The sequence below is a fragment of the Hypanus sabinus genome, chromosome 11 (genome assembly GCF_030144855.1).
Source record: "Hypanus sabinus isolate sHypSab1 chromosome 11, sHypSab1.hap1, whole genome shotgun sequence".
Lineage (NCBI taxonomy): Eukaryota > Metazoa > Chordata > Chondrichthyes > Myliobatiformes > Dasyatidae > Hypanus > Hypanus sabinus.
In genome coordinates this window covers 83,614,325-83,630,117 of record NC_082716.1, presented here as the reverse complement: position 1 = coordinate 83,630,117, position 15,793 = coordinate 83,614,325, and the positions used below count along the sequence as shown (strand labels likewise).

General features: G+C 39.7%; 1 protein-coding gene across 1 annotated transcript in view; it reads left to right on the top strand.

Annotated features, from left to right (window-relative positions):
• Window positions 1-15,793, top strand: part of LOC132401622 (BMP/retinoic acid-inducible neural-specific protein 3-like) — a 219,767-nt gene that overhangs the window by 98,019 nt on the left and 105,955 nt on the right. Inside the window, exons 2-3 of the mRNA XM_059983643.1 lie at window positions 1,628-1,818; window positions 4,611-4,789. Of these exons, the coding sequence (XP_059839626.1) occupies window positions 1,628-1,818; window positions 4,611-4,789 (370 nt within the window). The remainder of the gene's footprint in view (window positions 1-1,627; window positions 1,819-4,610; window positions 4,790-15,793) is intronic.

The window sequence follows — 15,793 nt, the reverse complement described above, 5'->3', positions numbered from 1 at the left end:
CCACTCTTGTAGGGCTCTGAGGCTCCCATCAACCTCAAGGTGTGGGTTAACTACAGTTTCGGCAATTTCTGAGTGTGCCTCTGGATGTCACCTCCTAAGATCTCTCCCTAACTTTGCCAATACGATTTGGACAGACACTATTGCCAATGCTTCAACTTGTTTTCGCTTTCTTATAGTTCTGACAAAGAAACATCATCCTGAAAAATTATTGAAAGTGTTTCCCAGATTCCCCATTGTCCTGTGCATATCTGGAAGGCTGGTTGTGATCAATCAGAATCTTGCACAATTTAACTGGGCCACATAATTTGGTCAAAACAAGCTTTGCCTACAAAACTGCTGAGAAAGCCCTTGACAGATAGCAACGCCACGGTCCCCAGCTTTGCCATCTGTCAAAGTCGTTAAGCTTCCCAATGTTGCTGACACATAAAAGGTTTTTAAAACTGAGTGAATAATTCATTAAAAGAGAATGAATCTTCACAAAATAAAAAAACAACTAAAATGTTTGGTTACCTTTAAATATTAAAAGAAATGCACAACTACCTAAAAGCAAAGCAGTATACCTCATGCTTACCCTTCTGTCTAACAGTAGCATCTCCATCGAAACATAAGAACTCAAAAATCGTGCAGCAGATTCCCCACCAAACTGGTGCTGTGAAATTTCATTCAATTTATGCCTCAGAGCCCAAGAGCGGAACACTTGTCAACCAATAAACCAGTTCAGCAAATTCAAGACTTCGATGTCCGTGGACAGCAATCTCAAGCTTTTTTTTTTGTGTATGATGATATCAGCAAGATCCAGTCCACTAACTCTGTTTGTCTCCACAGATTCCATCTGACTGTTGGATATTTTCAGCATTTTCTGTAACATGCTATAATAATGGAAAAACATGCTCAGAGAAATTACAATGGCATAAGGATGCAAAACAAAAGATAGGAGCAGGAGTAGGCCATAATGCTCCTCAAGCCTGCTTTGCTATTAATCTGATCAGCCCTAGGTCTCAACTCCTCCTCTATGGCAGTTCCACATAGTCCTCAATTTCCCTATCTTTCATAAAATGTATCTACCTCCTCTTTAAATTTTAAATACCCCCCAGTGATATACCCACAATCCCTTAAGGCAGGGAATTTGAGAGACTCACCATCCTCTGTGAGATTCTTTCTAACATCAGTTTTGAATGACTATTCCATGCACGTTAAACTCTTTCTCTCTTGGAAATATATTAGCCTCTACCCTATTATGCCTCTTTTACCATCTTATATATTTCATTAAGACATCCCTCAGTTTTTAAAAATTCCAATGAATACACACCTAACTTTTTCATCCGCTTGGATAGACGAGCCTTTACCTATCTGGAATTAGCCTAATGAATCTTTCCCTGACCAGCTCCCATGTACAGAGTTAGGTCTGATCTGCCCAGCATACAATATATGGCTATTCCATGGTCATATTGTGTAAGGAAAGTACAAAGTACATCTCCCACTATGGTGTTTCTGTATGTGCAGATCTACTGATTCAAGGTCCCACAATGGAAGCTTTATGTTGAGCATTGCATTATTTGGAGATGATCTGTCCTTTCCATCGTGGATTTACTTTATTTACTTTTATGATGTGCTTTTCTGTTGGCAGAGAGTTTGGTCGATGGAAAGTAAATAATTTAGCAGTGGAAAGAAGAGACTTTTTGGGCTCAGATTTGCCTCTAGCTCCAGAGTTCATCAGAAATATCCGCATGTTAGGACGGAGACCAAGTCCACAACAGATAATTGATAATTTGATCAAGAAGTATGGCACACATTTCTTGCTATCTGGAACACTTGGAGGTAAAGTGCACCAATTCTGATTTCAAAGCATTCATAATGTTGCAGTTGTGAATGAACAGCTGCGTGTGTTATCTTGTCATAAGGACTATACATCTTTATAGTGCATGCTTTTTGGGGTGGGTTCATACCACTTTGTGCATTATACTTTTGGAACATTGTTTTCCTCTCAAATCCCTGACTCATATGGCCAGGAGAGGAGCAAGGAGCTGATTGTATTCTAGGTGTTGGTACCAAGACCTTAGTCCTCAGCTGATTTAGTTGAGAACTCCAGCACTGACTGCCTTTGACAGGAATTAGAGTTGTAAAGGATTTTAATGGATTTTGAATGTAACCCAAAACCCAAACAATTCATGGAACCCTTTACCATCAATCTCAACCTTAAATACACAAAATGAATTGGCCTCCAGAGCTCTCTGTGGCAACAAGTTCCACTGATTCACCAGCTGAACAAATTCCTCCTTATTTCAATTTTAAAGGAATATCTTTTTATTCTGAGGCACAGCCCCTGGTACCTAGACACTCTTACAATTGGAAACATCCTCTCTATTCCTATTTTATTGAGGCCTTTCAGTTTCCATTACATTTCAGTTTCAAATTAAAGTCAAATAATTATCTCAAGTTGAAGCTCTCTTGAACACTCTTTTCTTCACAGATGCATTAGTTTCCAAAATTATGTAGAATTTTTGTAACCATGTCTAGAGTGAAGCGTCTTGTTTCCTGGAAGCTCTGGATAGCACCAATTTATTTATTATGGAAGTGGTCAAACAGACTGAAATTACAGTAACTTCAAAAAGCTTAATTATTTCATCAAAGACATTATTAGACTGGAAAGAATGCAAAGAGGATTAACCACGACTGAAGGTTTTGAGATTTTGACAGAGGTTGGGGAGGCTTGGAATTATTGTTGGAACATGGGAGATTTCTCAGAGAAAAGGAACTAAAAAATAGAGGACGTAGGTTTAAAGTGAAGGATGAGAGATTTAAAAGGGACCTGAACAGCAACTTCTTCACACCCAAGACTGTGCATAATGTATATTGAAGCAGCTGCCAGAGAGTGTTGTTGAAGCAATTACAATAGCAGCGTTTAAAAGTCATGTGGAAAAGTGCCTCAACAGGAAGGTTTTGTAGGGATGTCAGCATGAATGAATTGGGCTGAAGGGCTTGTTTCCATGCTGTATTGCTTACTAGCTCTATGATGCTTTAATCAACATGCATTTGCATCTTAAAAATCATGATGTTATACAACATTGAAACAGGCACTTTGGCTTATCAAATCAGTGTTGAACCTCAAGCACCAATTTACAATAACCCTCCATATTCCCATTTTATTTCCTTCTATTACACCATTTTTTTCTTCATATTAGGCTCAACTTATAATGGAAAATTAACGTGTCCTTGAGATATGGGAGAAAGCTGTCAGAAACCCATATGTCATAGGGAGAACATGCAGACACCTAACAGATAGCAACTAAGATCAGGATTGAACTCAGGTCACTGGAACTGTGAAAGAATACCCCTATTAAATGCATCAGAGTGAAGGTCCTCTATATGCTATTATAATGGCCACTATCAAATAATCATCCTATTGTAATTGTAGAGTGCAATTGAGTCAGAGGACAATGCTATTCATTTCTGAACTTTGTTTGGGATCATTTTAATTCTACAAAAATGGCGAATTTTCATTAAGTGAGAGGCAAAGATGTTAAAAGTGTCAATCAGGACCAAAAACTACCCATTCCTGATATTAATAGTCATCGGGGAAAATGTTGGATGGATCAGCAGTTTGCCCTCAAGAAGCAGCCCTTTCATTGGAATCTTTTATCTAGGCTGTATTTCATTGTCCTCTAGGAGTGAAAGGTAAAACAAGGAGAGAAAGATTGAATTCTCCAGCTACATGCTGTCTTTGCAGTATTTTTAATGGGCAGGAAAGGTCAGGAGTAATTTATCCTGAGCCAACAAACTGACTAACTCAAACAGTGTACAAAACTCAGTCTGATCCATCACAGACACCTGCACTTCAGTCCCTCCCAAATGAAGTCAGCCCAATGAAAATTAAGCCCCACAGCATTGTAGAGGGGTTGCTACATTTGCTAGGAAGGGAGAGATCAGATGGTTCTTGTGAGACTTGAGTGAGTGGTTCTGCCTGATGGAAAAAAATGGAAATGGTGATATCAAATTGGGAGATGTTAAGAATGTTCTATACAGGTTTATCAGAACTGGAAAAGAAGATTTTAAAAAATGATTAGATGTTTGGCTGGATGAATAGGACTAACATTTTCTGCTAATATTTCTGAAATGTCACAACTAATTCCTCTCATTTTCTGTTCTTTCCAAAGCTCAGCCTATGGTTTCTGGTTTTTAATCTCAGAAGTAACAGAAAGCAAATGTAAATCTTGTACTTCCAAACAATAGAAACAGCCATGGGAAGAGAAGGTTTTATTCTAGGTTGAACAGAAATGAGATATTTGAACATTTTAAGAGAATATTTGTACTCATGAAAATCTGGAGAGAGAAATGGAGAAACAGAGACATAGAGAGACATTTAGAAAGGGAAGCATAGAGAAACAGGAGTAATGGAAGATGAATAGAGGACTGGCATGAGATAAAAAGAGAGAGCACTCCCCAATTTTTTATTGATAGATTTATTTTACCTTTTTCCTTTGGAACAAATTTAATTTAGATTCCAGAGATAAAACGTCAATGTGCTCTACTCTTGCGTCTGTAACTCACCCAATTGTCTACTTGCACTAGTAAGGTACTCGCTAACTGCTAATCATTTTCTTAATGTACAGGGGAAGAATCGCTGACTATATTTGTGGACAAACAAAAGTTGAATAAGAACACTGAACTCAATAACAATTCTGCTATCAGTTTGGACACCCTTCACCAGCTGGCTGCTTCCTATTTCATTGACCGAGAGACGACATTACGCAAACTGCATGAAATCCAGATTGCATCTTCAGCGATCAAGGTGAGCATTTCTAGTTTTATCACATGTGTGCAGCATTTCCCCTTAGCACTCTCACTCTCTTTACAGTTCAGTCTGCTGTCACCCTTTGAGAGTGGCTTTCCTTGACTGTGTGATTTACCATCAAGCTTTGACTTAAACACTGATGCTAACATCGTCTTGTTCACCATTATTGCCAACTCCTACATTAAACCAATTATTATCCAACTCCTTGGCAGTTACAAGTTACTCCACACAAAAAAATATCATGGTCTCCTCCACTGAAATTCAAAATAATCACAAATGCTGACAATCTGAATAAAAACACTGCATCATCTATGGAAAGAGAATCAGTTAAAGTTTTAGAGCCAGGAGCTATATTTGGACCTGGGGAAAAGGGAAATTAGTAAACTAGTAAACTGGTAAATTTGTTTATTATTGTCACGCATGCTGAAGTACCATGAGAAGCTCTGTTTAGCATGGCATTTCATACAGATCATTCATTACAACAGTGCTTTGAGGTAGTACAAGGCACAATATCAACAATGCAGAGTAAAGTCCTTACATACACTTGTGGATTCTTGTTGCTAACCGTATCTCTGCGATGGATAACAAGTTGAAGGGAAATGTGAAAATGAGAGGATTCATGGGAGACTTAAAGGTGAAATCAAAAGACAATGTTGATGGTAGGTCAAGCAATAAACAATCTGTTGGAGGTGCTCAGTGGGGAGAGCAAGGAACTTGATGTTTTGGGTTGCAACCTTGACTTAATACTTTCTAGACCTCAGTACCTCCTTGTGCAACTGAATCCTCAACGTCCTCACTTGCAGACTCCAACAGTTTAGATTGCACAGGTGCACCAAAAGGCTGTGCGCTTAACCCTTGATCTGCTAACTTTACAATTATGATTGTGAGACTAAGCACAGTTCCAATGTCATTTTTATGTTTGCCGATGATAGTACTGTTGTTGGCCGAATCAAAGATGATGATGAATCTGCATATAGGAGGGAAAGTGAAAATCTGGCTAAGTGGTGCCACATCAATAAAATCTTACTCAACATCAGTCCAGTACATCACAGGTAGTACCCTCCCCACCACTGAGCATATCTATAAGGAGGGCTGACACAGGAAAGCAGCATCCAGCATCAGGGACTTCTCACTGCTACCATCAGGAAAGAGGTATTGGATCCTCAGAACCCACGCCATCAGGTTTGGGAACAATTATTACCCCTCAACAATCAGGCTCTTGAACCACAGATGATAACTCCACTCACCCCAACATTGAACTGTTCCCATAACCTTTGGACTCACTTTCAAGGACTCTTCATCACATGCTCTTAATATGTATTGCTTATTTATTAATTATTATCATTATTTTGTTTGTTTTGTTTTTCTTTTTGTATTTGCACAGTTTGTTGTCTTTTGTCTTCGAGCTATGGAGAAGCTGCAATGCAGACAGACAAACTAAAAGACTGTAATGGGGGAGGTGTAAGGCCAAGAGTACATCTTGTCATAGGAGAGACTGTTCAATGCCTTTATAACAGTGGGATAGAAGCTGTTCCTGAGCCTGAGGGTATGTGCTTGTATATCTTCTGCTTAAATTGGTCTAGGTAGAAGAGAAAGTGGAGAGTGTGGGTCAATGCGGAGGGAAAGAACTCATAATAGGTTGAGACCTGAAGATCTACAATAAGCATGGTAATAAGGGACATTGAAAATAGATTAAACTTTTAATGTGCCTGCATGATTTGTTGCCAGTACAGGAGACAACAAGCAGAAGGTTCAAGATAGGAATAGGAGGGTGAATTCAAGTAGAAGGCATCTGGAAGCTCTTCTCCTTAAGACTCTTCAGTTCCCACCATGGCCCCCTCCAGAAGCCAGTCAACAGTCAAATGCTATTGTTCCTTCCACCCTCTATACTGCTCATTTCAAATGCTCCTGAAGTTGCTTGTCACACCCTGCTGTCATATCACCTCTCCACATAATTTGCTTTTAATTCAATGGTATTGGTTTTGCTTTTCTTGGAGTTAGTCCCAGAAAATTTACATTGAATTAAATAAGGACGTTTTAGTGCCGAAAGGTCTGAGTATGTGAGCAAGGAGCAGATTTAGGTAATTTGTTCCCTCAGACCAACTTATCAGTACTGGATAATGAGTTATCTCATCACAAATTAACTTTGGTAGCCTTTCCCTACATTGGTTTTCAAGAATATCTCTGTTTTTCGGCCTTGAAATGTATTCAAAATCTCTGTTACCACTGGGCTTTTGAGGAAAAGACTCTCTGCTGAAAGAAGGTTTTTGTTTCCCTGGGCAAAGCCTTCCCCCAAACTCACCACCCTTATTTTCAAATATTGCACCTATTTCTCAATGCTCCCACAGGAACAAGCATCTGCCATCTTGAGGCCCCTTGGAATCTTAACTTTTTTTTCTGATTAATAATACCTGCAGTGATTAGATTAGCTTTGATCAGAATCAGAATTAGAATCAAGTTTATTATTTTTGACATGTGGTGTGAATTTCATTGTTTTGTGGCATCACTACAATGTAGTATGTAAAAAATACTAGAAGTTACTAAAAGAAATATGTTTAAAAATAAATAAATAGTGCAAAAAGAGAGTAAAATAATAAGGTATTGTTCATGGGTCCATGGACTTTTCAGAAATCTGATAGTGGAGGGGAAAAAGCTTTTTCTACAATATTGAGTGTGCACCTCCTCCCTGATAGTGGTAATGAGAAGATGGCATGTGTTATATGATAAAGCTCCTTGAAGGTTGATGCTGCCTTCTTGAGGAAGCCTTTTGAAAATATCCTTGATGATGGGGAGGCTAGTGCCATGAGGGGGTTGGCTGAGTCTACAACCCTCTGCAGCTTTCTCCAGTCCTATGACTTGGTACTTTCATACCCAGAAGTAATGCAACCGATCAGAATGGTACATCTGTAGAAATTTGCTGGAATCGTTGGTGACTTCTGAAACCTCCTCAAACTCTTAATGTAGTTACTGGCGGGCCTTTTATAAAATTGTGGCTTCATTCCAATGGACTCCAAAAGGATTCAACACATAAGCTTGATCATTTTGAGAGAATGAACATTTACTTTAACCTCTGGAAAATATCAGTAATTGTCCCAAGGTCTTGGTCACAGGAAACTAAATGTTAACTTACTTTTTACAGCCAATTATAATCCACCGACTTGCATCAAATTGCTGAACAATGCATCATGCACAGGGATAACAATGTGACACTCCAGTGTCCAAAAGTCCACTTGCCGATTAAAGATTAAAACACTTACTGTTATGCACTTATTGTTCAGGAAGCAGAGGTCCTGGATCTAATCAGCCTATATATTCAGGTCATGAACAAGGTTAAAACTGAATGAACACCTTGCTGTCTGAAATCTGGTGAAGCTTGCTGACCACCACTTACACTCAACAGCTGTAAAGCAGATCTGTACATTTAAACATGGCTTTGGTGGAATTTTGTAGAACGGGAATCAATCTGAATTAATCAGAAGACCTGTTCAGCAGAAAACCAATAAAGCATCTCATCATTGACTTGACAGAATAACTGACATTGAAGTGATTCTCCCTTCATGAAGCTGGCATTTGTGTAGATCTGATTTTGCAGTTGGTTAATTTCCTTCTATCTAGCCACAATTATAAATCTACTTTAAGGTTGGTTAGCTAATCAAGTAATCTTCAGGAAAGGAAATGTATCTCTCAAACATCACCACTAAACTTTGCAAAGAGAGCACAGAGTTTTAATTTAGCTCCTGGCATAATCTGAATTGTTGCACTCTCATGCTGAACCGCCCATTGTGTATCAAATAATTGTAGTGGCCATACCTGGCTTGGATCCAATTATGAAACTTCCATTTGTTTTGTAGGTCAAAAATGGTGGGGGGGGGGGGACTTGATTGTCACAATCTGTTCTTTGTGATATGTATAAATGATCTGGATGGAACTGTAGGTAGAGCGATTAACAAGTTTGCAGATGACACAAAATTGGTGGGGCTGTGGATGGTGATGAAGGTTATTATGGCAGCGATAAATCAGCTGCAAATTTAGGTGAGAAATTAGTGTGAGGTGAAGCATTTTGGATGTCTAATGCGAGGGGGAAGTATACATTAAATGCAGCACCATTGGGTGAATTGACCTATGGATGTATCTTGGGAAGCAATTCCTTAACTTTCTAAAAGGGCAACACAAATGGATAGTGTGATAAAGAAGGCATACAGCCTACTTGCATTTGTTCAAGGCATTATGAAATTTAGGAAGCAATGTTTTTATTTATTGGGATACAGTGCTGAATAAGCCCTTCTGTCCCTTCCAGTCATGCTGTCCAAATACCATAGCCTAATCAAGGGACAGTTTACAATGACCATAGATCCTATCAACCAATACATCTTTGGACTGTGGGAAGTAATTGGAGCACCTGGATGAAACCCATACAGTCATAGGGAGAACATATAGACTCCTTACAAACAATGGCAGGAAGCTGTATAAAACTTAGTTTGGGCCATATTTGGAATATGATTACACGCTATAGTAATATTGAAGTGGCTTTGGTAGGGGTGCAGGAAAGGATCACCAGGATGTTTTCACTGGGTTGTTTTCATGCAGCATCAGAAGTTGCAGGTCGAACTGAAAGAAGTATTTCAAATTATGAGGGGCAGGAATAGAGTAGATTCTGAGAACTTCTCTCCCATGTGGAAATGTCAAATACTTGAGGGCATAAGTTTAAGGTGAGAGAGTGCAAGTTTAAAGGAGATTTGCAAGACAGTTGTTTGCTTTAATGTATATGTCTGTAACATGCTGCTGGGGGACCTGGTGGAAGCAGATATGACAGCATGTTTTCGAGGTACTTAAACAATCAGGTGATCCATATCAGATTGATTGTGAGAGTGCAGCTGATTGATTGTGCAGTGATTCAGTTGAGCCTCCTGTGCATGGAGGACTTTCTCTTGTCTCACAGGCTTTCGAATGAGCATGTTTTCATCTTGGCAGGATCAGCTTGTAAGTCCTGCACAGTAAATTGCCCAGTATGTACAGTTACTAGAGTAACTCGGTAAAAATATTTAATCACATTACTCTGTTGTTCTTGCTCCGCGTGCCCATAACACCAGGGAATGGGGGGTGGGGAGGATATAGACAATTCGCAAACAGATCAGATTAGCTAGATCGGAATCAAGTTCAGTGCAGACATGATGGGCTGAAAGGTGCTATACTCTTCTATGTTTATATTTAGAGATAGACATTTCTTTCAGATGATGATTTCACCATGCTTTCCTCCAAGCTGGTGGGCTGTCATATCTAGCAAGGGTGTGTATGTGACTTTCCTGAGACCAAGCAGTGGAATATCAAGGTTTTTTTATCTCAATGGCTGGGGAGATCTGGGCTGTCATTCAATATTTTTAATTTCAGAAATAAACTTTATTTAGAATAAAAAATACACACAAAAGAATAAATATAGTACAGAAGTTTTACATTTACTTAATGTTAACTTATTTTTAGAAACACAGCACAATTGCTGCTCATGTGGCCACCTGGGTTAATACACTCTTTTGTTGTTTGATGTACTTCCCACCTGACTCAGACCCTCCATATTCTGTAGCAGAAGGAATCCAGACTGTGGTCATTCCCTTCTGAGCCTTTGCTTTGTCTATATCAGCTTTAGCACATCCCTCAGCTCATGCTCCTGCAGACAGGAATGTTGCAGTTGGCAGCATCCCTTATTCAGATTCAGTTTATTGTCATTTATAAACCACAAATACAATGCAGTTAAAAAAATGAGACAACGTTCCTCCAGAATGATATCATGAAAAACCACATAACGTTTGGTAATCCCCAATCCAGAGTCCAGAGAGGCTGCTGCGTATCGATATCACGCTACTGTCTTAGCACGTTCCCCGGAAAGGAACTACAAACCCATCAGACAAACCTAAAGCTACAAGACATACACAAAACCACATAATTACATATAGTTATAGTTAACATATCGTTTCAACAGTGCAGACAATACCATGATTGATAAAAGACTAACTGACAAAGACCACATAATTATAACACATAGTTTCAACAGTGCAAAGCAATACCGTAATCTGATAAAGAGCAGTCCGTGGCATGGTTTAAAAGAAAGTCTCAAACTCCCGACAGCCCATCATCTCATGCAGATGTTAGAAGGAAGAAAAACTCTTCCTGCCATGAACCTCCAGTGCCGCAGCTTGCCGATGCAGCACTTTGGGAGCCCCGACCACAGCCAACTCCGAGTCCATCGGAAAACTTCAAGCCTCCGACCAGCCCTCCGACACCGAGCACCGAGCACCATCTCTGCCGAACGCTTTGACCCCGGCACCAGCCACCGGCAACAGGCAAAGCCCAGGATTCAGGGCCTTCCTCCCAGAGATTTTTCCGATCGCACAGTAGCAGCGGCAGCGAAACAGGCATTTCAAAAATTTCACCAGGTGTTCCTCCGGGCTTCACACGTCTGTCTCCATCAAATCAGGATTGTAAACGGCATCCTACTTGACAGATTACAGATATTCATTCCAAAGTGGCCGCTGCGCGCTGCGTCGTGTCGCCATCTTGCATCAATGGGCGTCTTGCTGTGCTCCCAACAGACCAACCGGCACTTTTCACTCAGCTGATGATTTCCAGTGAATTAGCGGGAATCCAAAAGTAGCCAGTGAATTTGTTTATACTGGTTGGCATGGTAGTGCAGTGATTAGTGCAACACTATTAAAGCACCAGCTATTCCATTGCTGTCTGTAAGAGGTTTGCATGTTCTCCCCATGACTGTGTGGGGACTTCCCAATTTCCAAACAAAAAAGGTAGTAAATTACTCGATTACAAGAGTGTATTAGGGTGATGTGATCTCAATGGGCTGGGAGAGTGTTACCATGCTGTATCTCTAAAAGAAATAAAATGTTCAGGGTTCTATTGACAGGACTCGTTGTAGGCATTAACTGGAGAGCTATACAATTACTGTTAAACATGGTTATTGTTGTTATGACTGGATAACAGGGAATCTTGCAACTGGGCTTGATTGAAGTTTTCCAGGGGCCATCTCTATCAATGATTTTGATAAGAATGTATTGCACAAGGCATAGTTTGTAAGCTTTTAGATGACACTAAAATTGGAGGTGTCATGACAATGAAGATGGTTATTAGGAATTACAGAGGAATTTTGATCAGGTGGGTAAGTTGGCCATGGGATCTTAAGTGGAGTTTATTCCCGAGATGCTGCTGGGACTTGAGGGTCTAAGTTATGGAGAGAGGTTGAGCAGGCTGAAACTTTATTAATTAGAGTGTAGGAGAATGATGGGAGATACTATAGATGTTAACAAATTCATGAGGGCTATAGAAAGGGTGAAATACACACAGGTTAGAGTATTGAAAACTAAGGACATAGATTTAGGATGTGAGAGGAGAAGTTTAACAAGGACATGAAGGGCAACTTTTTCACCCAGAAAATAATCAGTATATGCTGTGAGCTTCTAGAGTAAAAATTGAGACAGGCACTGATATATGGTCTTGACCTAACCTACACATTTGGCCTCCACTGATACTGCTTCACCCACTGAGTTTTTTCACCATTCTGTTTCTCACTCCATCATAGGTAACCAGGCTGAGTTTTCACGTCACTAACCTAGAAAGACTGATGTAAATGCAGCAAAAACCAAGTGAATATCAGTTGAGCCAGCACACACCAGGGACTGAACGTGCAAACTTCTTGGCATATGTTCTGTACAGCACACTGATCAGTGCCAAGAACCTGGAGATGTTGTTTTTATAGCCCATGAAGTGCTAGAAAAATAGTTTGCTGAGTGGCACCACTGCTGATGATCTGAGAGAGTGATTTGCTTCAATTAGATGTGGAGGATATTCTGCTTCCAGCTTTGTCAAAATCCATTAGTCCTGTGACTTATAAAACGTTCCTACAGTGCTTAACTTCTCTGCATAAATTTAAAGCTCTCCAAATCAGTTAAACGATTGCAGATTTTGGCATTGTTCATTGACTCATGTGCACAAGAAGAAAAAAATCCTGGCACACAAAGGGATGCTCTTTAACAAACGCTGACTAAACCACGTATAACTAATTGGACTATTCCCAACTTCCACCTCCTACTGTAGCCTTGTAGATTATGAAACAGCAAATACAGTCTTTTAAACATGATGAGTGTTTCTGCTGCCACCACCATTTTGGGTAGAAAATTCCGGACTCACAGTATAATGGTGAAAACAATATCTCAACTCCCCTTTCATTGTTTTGTCTGTTTCATGAAATATAGTTATCTCTGCTGGGAGAATTTGGTCCTTTTTAATTGCCCAATCCAAGCTTCATATACATCTCCTTTGAATCCCCACTGCATGCCCCTATTGCTCCAAAGGGAAAGCCGCATCAAGGTCAATCAATCACAGTTGTGAAGAAGGTGATGCATAAAATATGAAAGAACATTAGAAGATGATTGAAACACTCATCCGATCAGGCAGATCAACAGAAAGGCCGACTGAACCTACACTTCAGACCAATAATCCTCCAAAGTGTTTTGGGCATTTTCTAAATTGTTTTATTTTTATCACTAAGCTTCTCCAACCCTACTTATGTACTTCCAAGATCTCCTCTGCATCTTTGGCTGATAACATTGTTCAATGTTTCGGCAGCACAGAGGCACACCCATTCTAACTGTTGCTTTGGAGCTCGAGGGTTCCAGTGGCAGGGCAGGGTCAATCCTCTCTCTTAAAGCTGTCAATATAGAGTATGCACATTCCCCACCCATATTCTGAAGGTTTGCAGATTAGTAGGGTAGTTCACCACTGTAAACCACCACTGCTGTGTAACTGAGTGTCCGAGGGGTGGGGGGAGGGTGGTTGAAGGAATGTTGGGGAATGGAATTATTATAGTGTTAGTACAAAATGAGTGCTTAATCCTCAGTGCAGACTCAATGGATTGAAGAACCTGACAATCACAAAGGAGGCACGCTGGTGACTATGTATACTTCATTAGGAATTTGAAGAGGTTTGCTACATTAGCAAACACTAGAAATTTTCAGCAAACGTATGTGGGGAATATTGACTGGTCACATCACAGGATCGAAAGAGCCTCCAGAGTGGTGTCGACTCCGTCAGCTCCTTCATGTGTACAACCCTCCTCACTGTTGAGGACATCTTCAAGAGCTCGTGCTCAAGAACATGTTTTGCATCATTAAAGACACCTATCATCTGTGACGTACCCTTTATTATCATCAGGGAAGAGGTAAAGTAGCTTGAAGATCCACATTCAGTGTTTTAGGAGCAACTTCTTTCCTTGTGCCATCAAGTTTCTGAATGGTCCCTGAATCCATGAACCCGGAACTGCATTATTCTTCACTCATACTCTTTGTTTATTTAATGTAACTTATAGCAATTTTTTTTTTATATCTACCACTGTACTACTACCACAAAACAACAAATTTCATAACATACGTCATTGATGATTAACCTGAGACTAATTCTCATCCTATTACTATAAAACATCCTCTTTGATATGATGTTCCACTCTGTTAGTGTTGTTTAATATTATTTAAGTATTAAGTCCCTGTACTCAAACTCTTTGCACTCGCAACAAAGGAATAATCTTTCTGAATCATCTCTGTACCCATCCTGCTATCTTCAGGGATCTGAGCATGGAAGAAATCTAAACGAGTATGCATATTTTTATGTTATGACATTCCACAGCACTTTACAACTTAGTAATGACAGCTTTTTAAATAAAGAGAACTCTCCTGCTCCACTTCGAAATGGTAGCTTGGGATCTTCAGTCTCTACCTGAGTGGGCAGGTCTGTCTTGATGCTAACAAGCCATGGTGATCTTTACCCATGCTCCATGCCTTGAATACATACTCCACACAATTACTGCCGAGGCATTCATCTTTTGAAGCCCTGCCAGCCCGATTGAGCTTGTGGTCTCTTGTGGTACCCATCCTTGCGAATAGTGATTACCCTCAGGTGGTAGATCTTGGGGACAATTCTGCAGACTACCACTTCACTCATAAAAACTTATGGTGTAGGAGGTGAGCTGTTGTGTGAAGAGAGGATTAGCTAGCTAACCATAAACAAAAACAATTAGGTCTTTTTTTCTGGTTGACAAGACATAATAAGTGGTGTGCAGTTGGGGTGATGCCAGGGCCTTAACTCTTTACATTGTATAATAACCTGGATAAAGGGAGAAAGTGTATGATTACTGATGACACAAAGATGGCCAGGAAAATAACTTGTGCTGTGACATAAGGTAACCATGGTCTGATATAGATGGTTAAGTGAGTGAGCAAAGATCTAGCAAATGAGATATGATATAGCAAAATATGATATTGCCCATTTTGGCAAGACAAAATAGAATATCATCTATAAAGTAAGGGATTGTAGAGCTCTGAGAACAAGTCCTGATTTGCAAAATGTTTGTATGTAGGCACAGCAGGGAATTATGAAAGATAATTGTTTATTGCTAGGAGAATTACATAAAGATAGGAAGATTATACATTGGTTATATAAGTCAATGATGAGATTACATCTGGTGTAATGTGCACAATTTTAATTGTCCTATTAAAGATCGAATATTAATGTGGGAAAAGCAGTTCAGATGAGATTTACTAGACTAATATTGGGAGGTCTTATGAAGAAAGACCTTATAAAATTGTCTTGTAGCACCAGAATTTCAAGGATTAGGATGGTGATTTGCTTCAATATTTAACGTTCTGAGGGTTCTTGCAGAATGGTTGCAGAAATAGGTCATTTCCTCATGGGAGAATCGAGAAGTAGAGTGCCTTTGTTTAAAAAAATTGAGTCGCCCGTTGAAGGTGATGAGGCAAAATCCTTTCTTTCAAAAGGTTGGGAGAGTTTGGAACTCTCATCTTTGAAAAGCAGTGACAACAATGTCTTTGAATATTTTTAAGGCTGAGTCGATGTCTAAGCAACAGGGTGAAAGATTGATATCTGGACTGTACCCCTTCCCACTCTATCTCCTGTAAAATTGGTATTCCCTTTTTTTGTTCCTTTGCC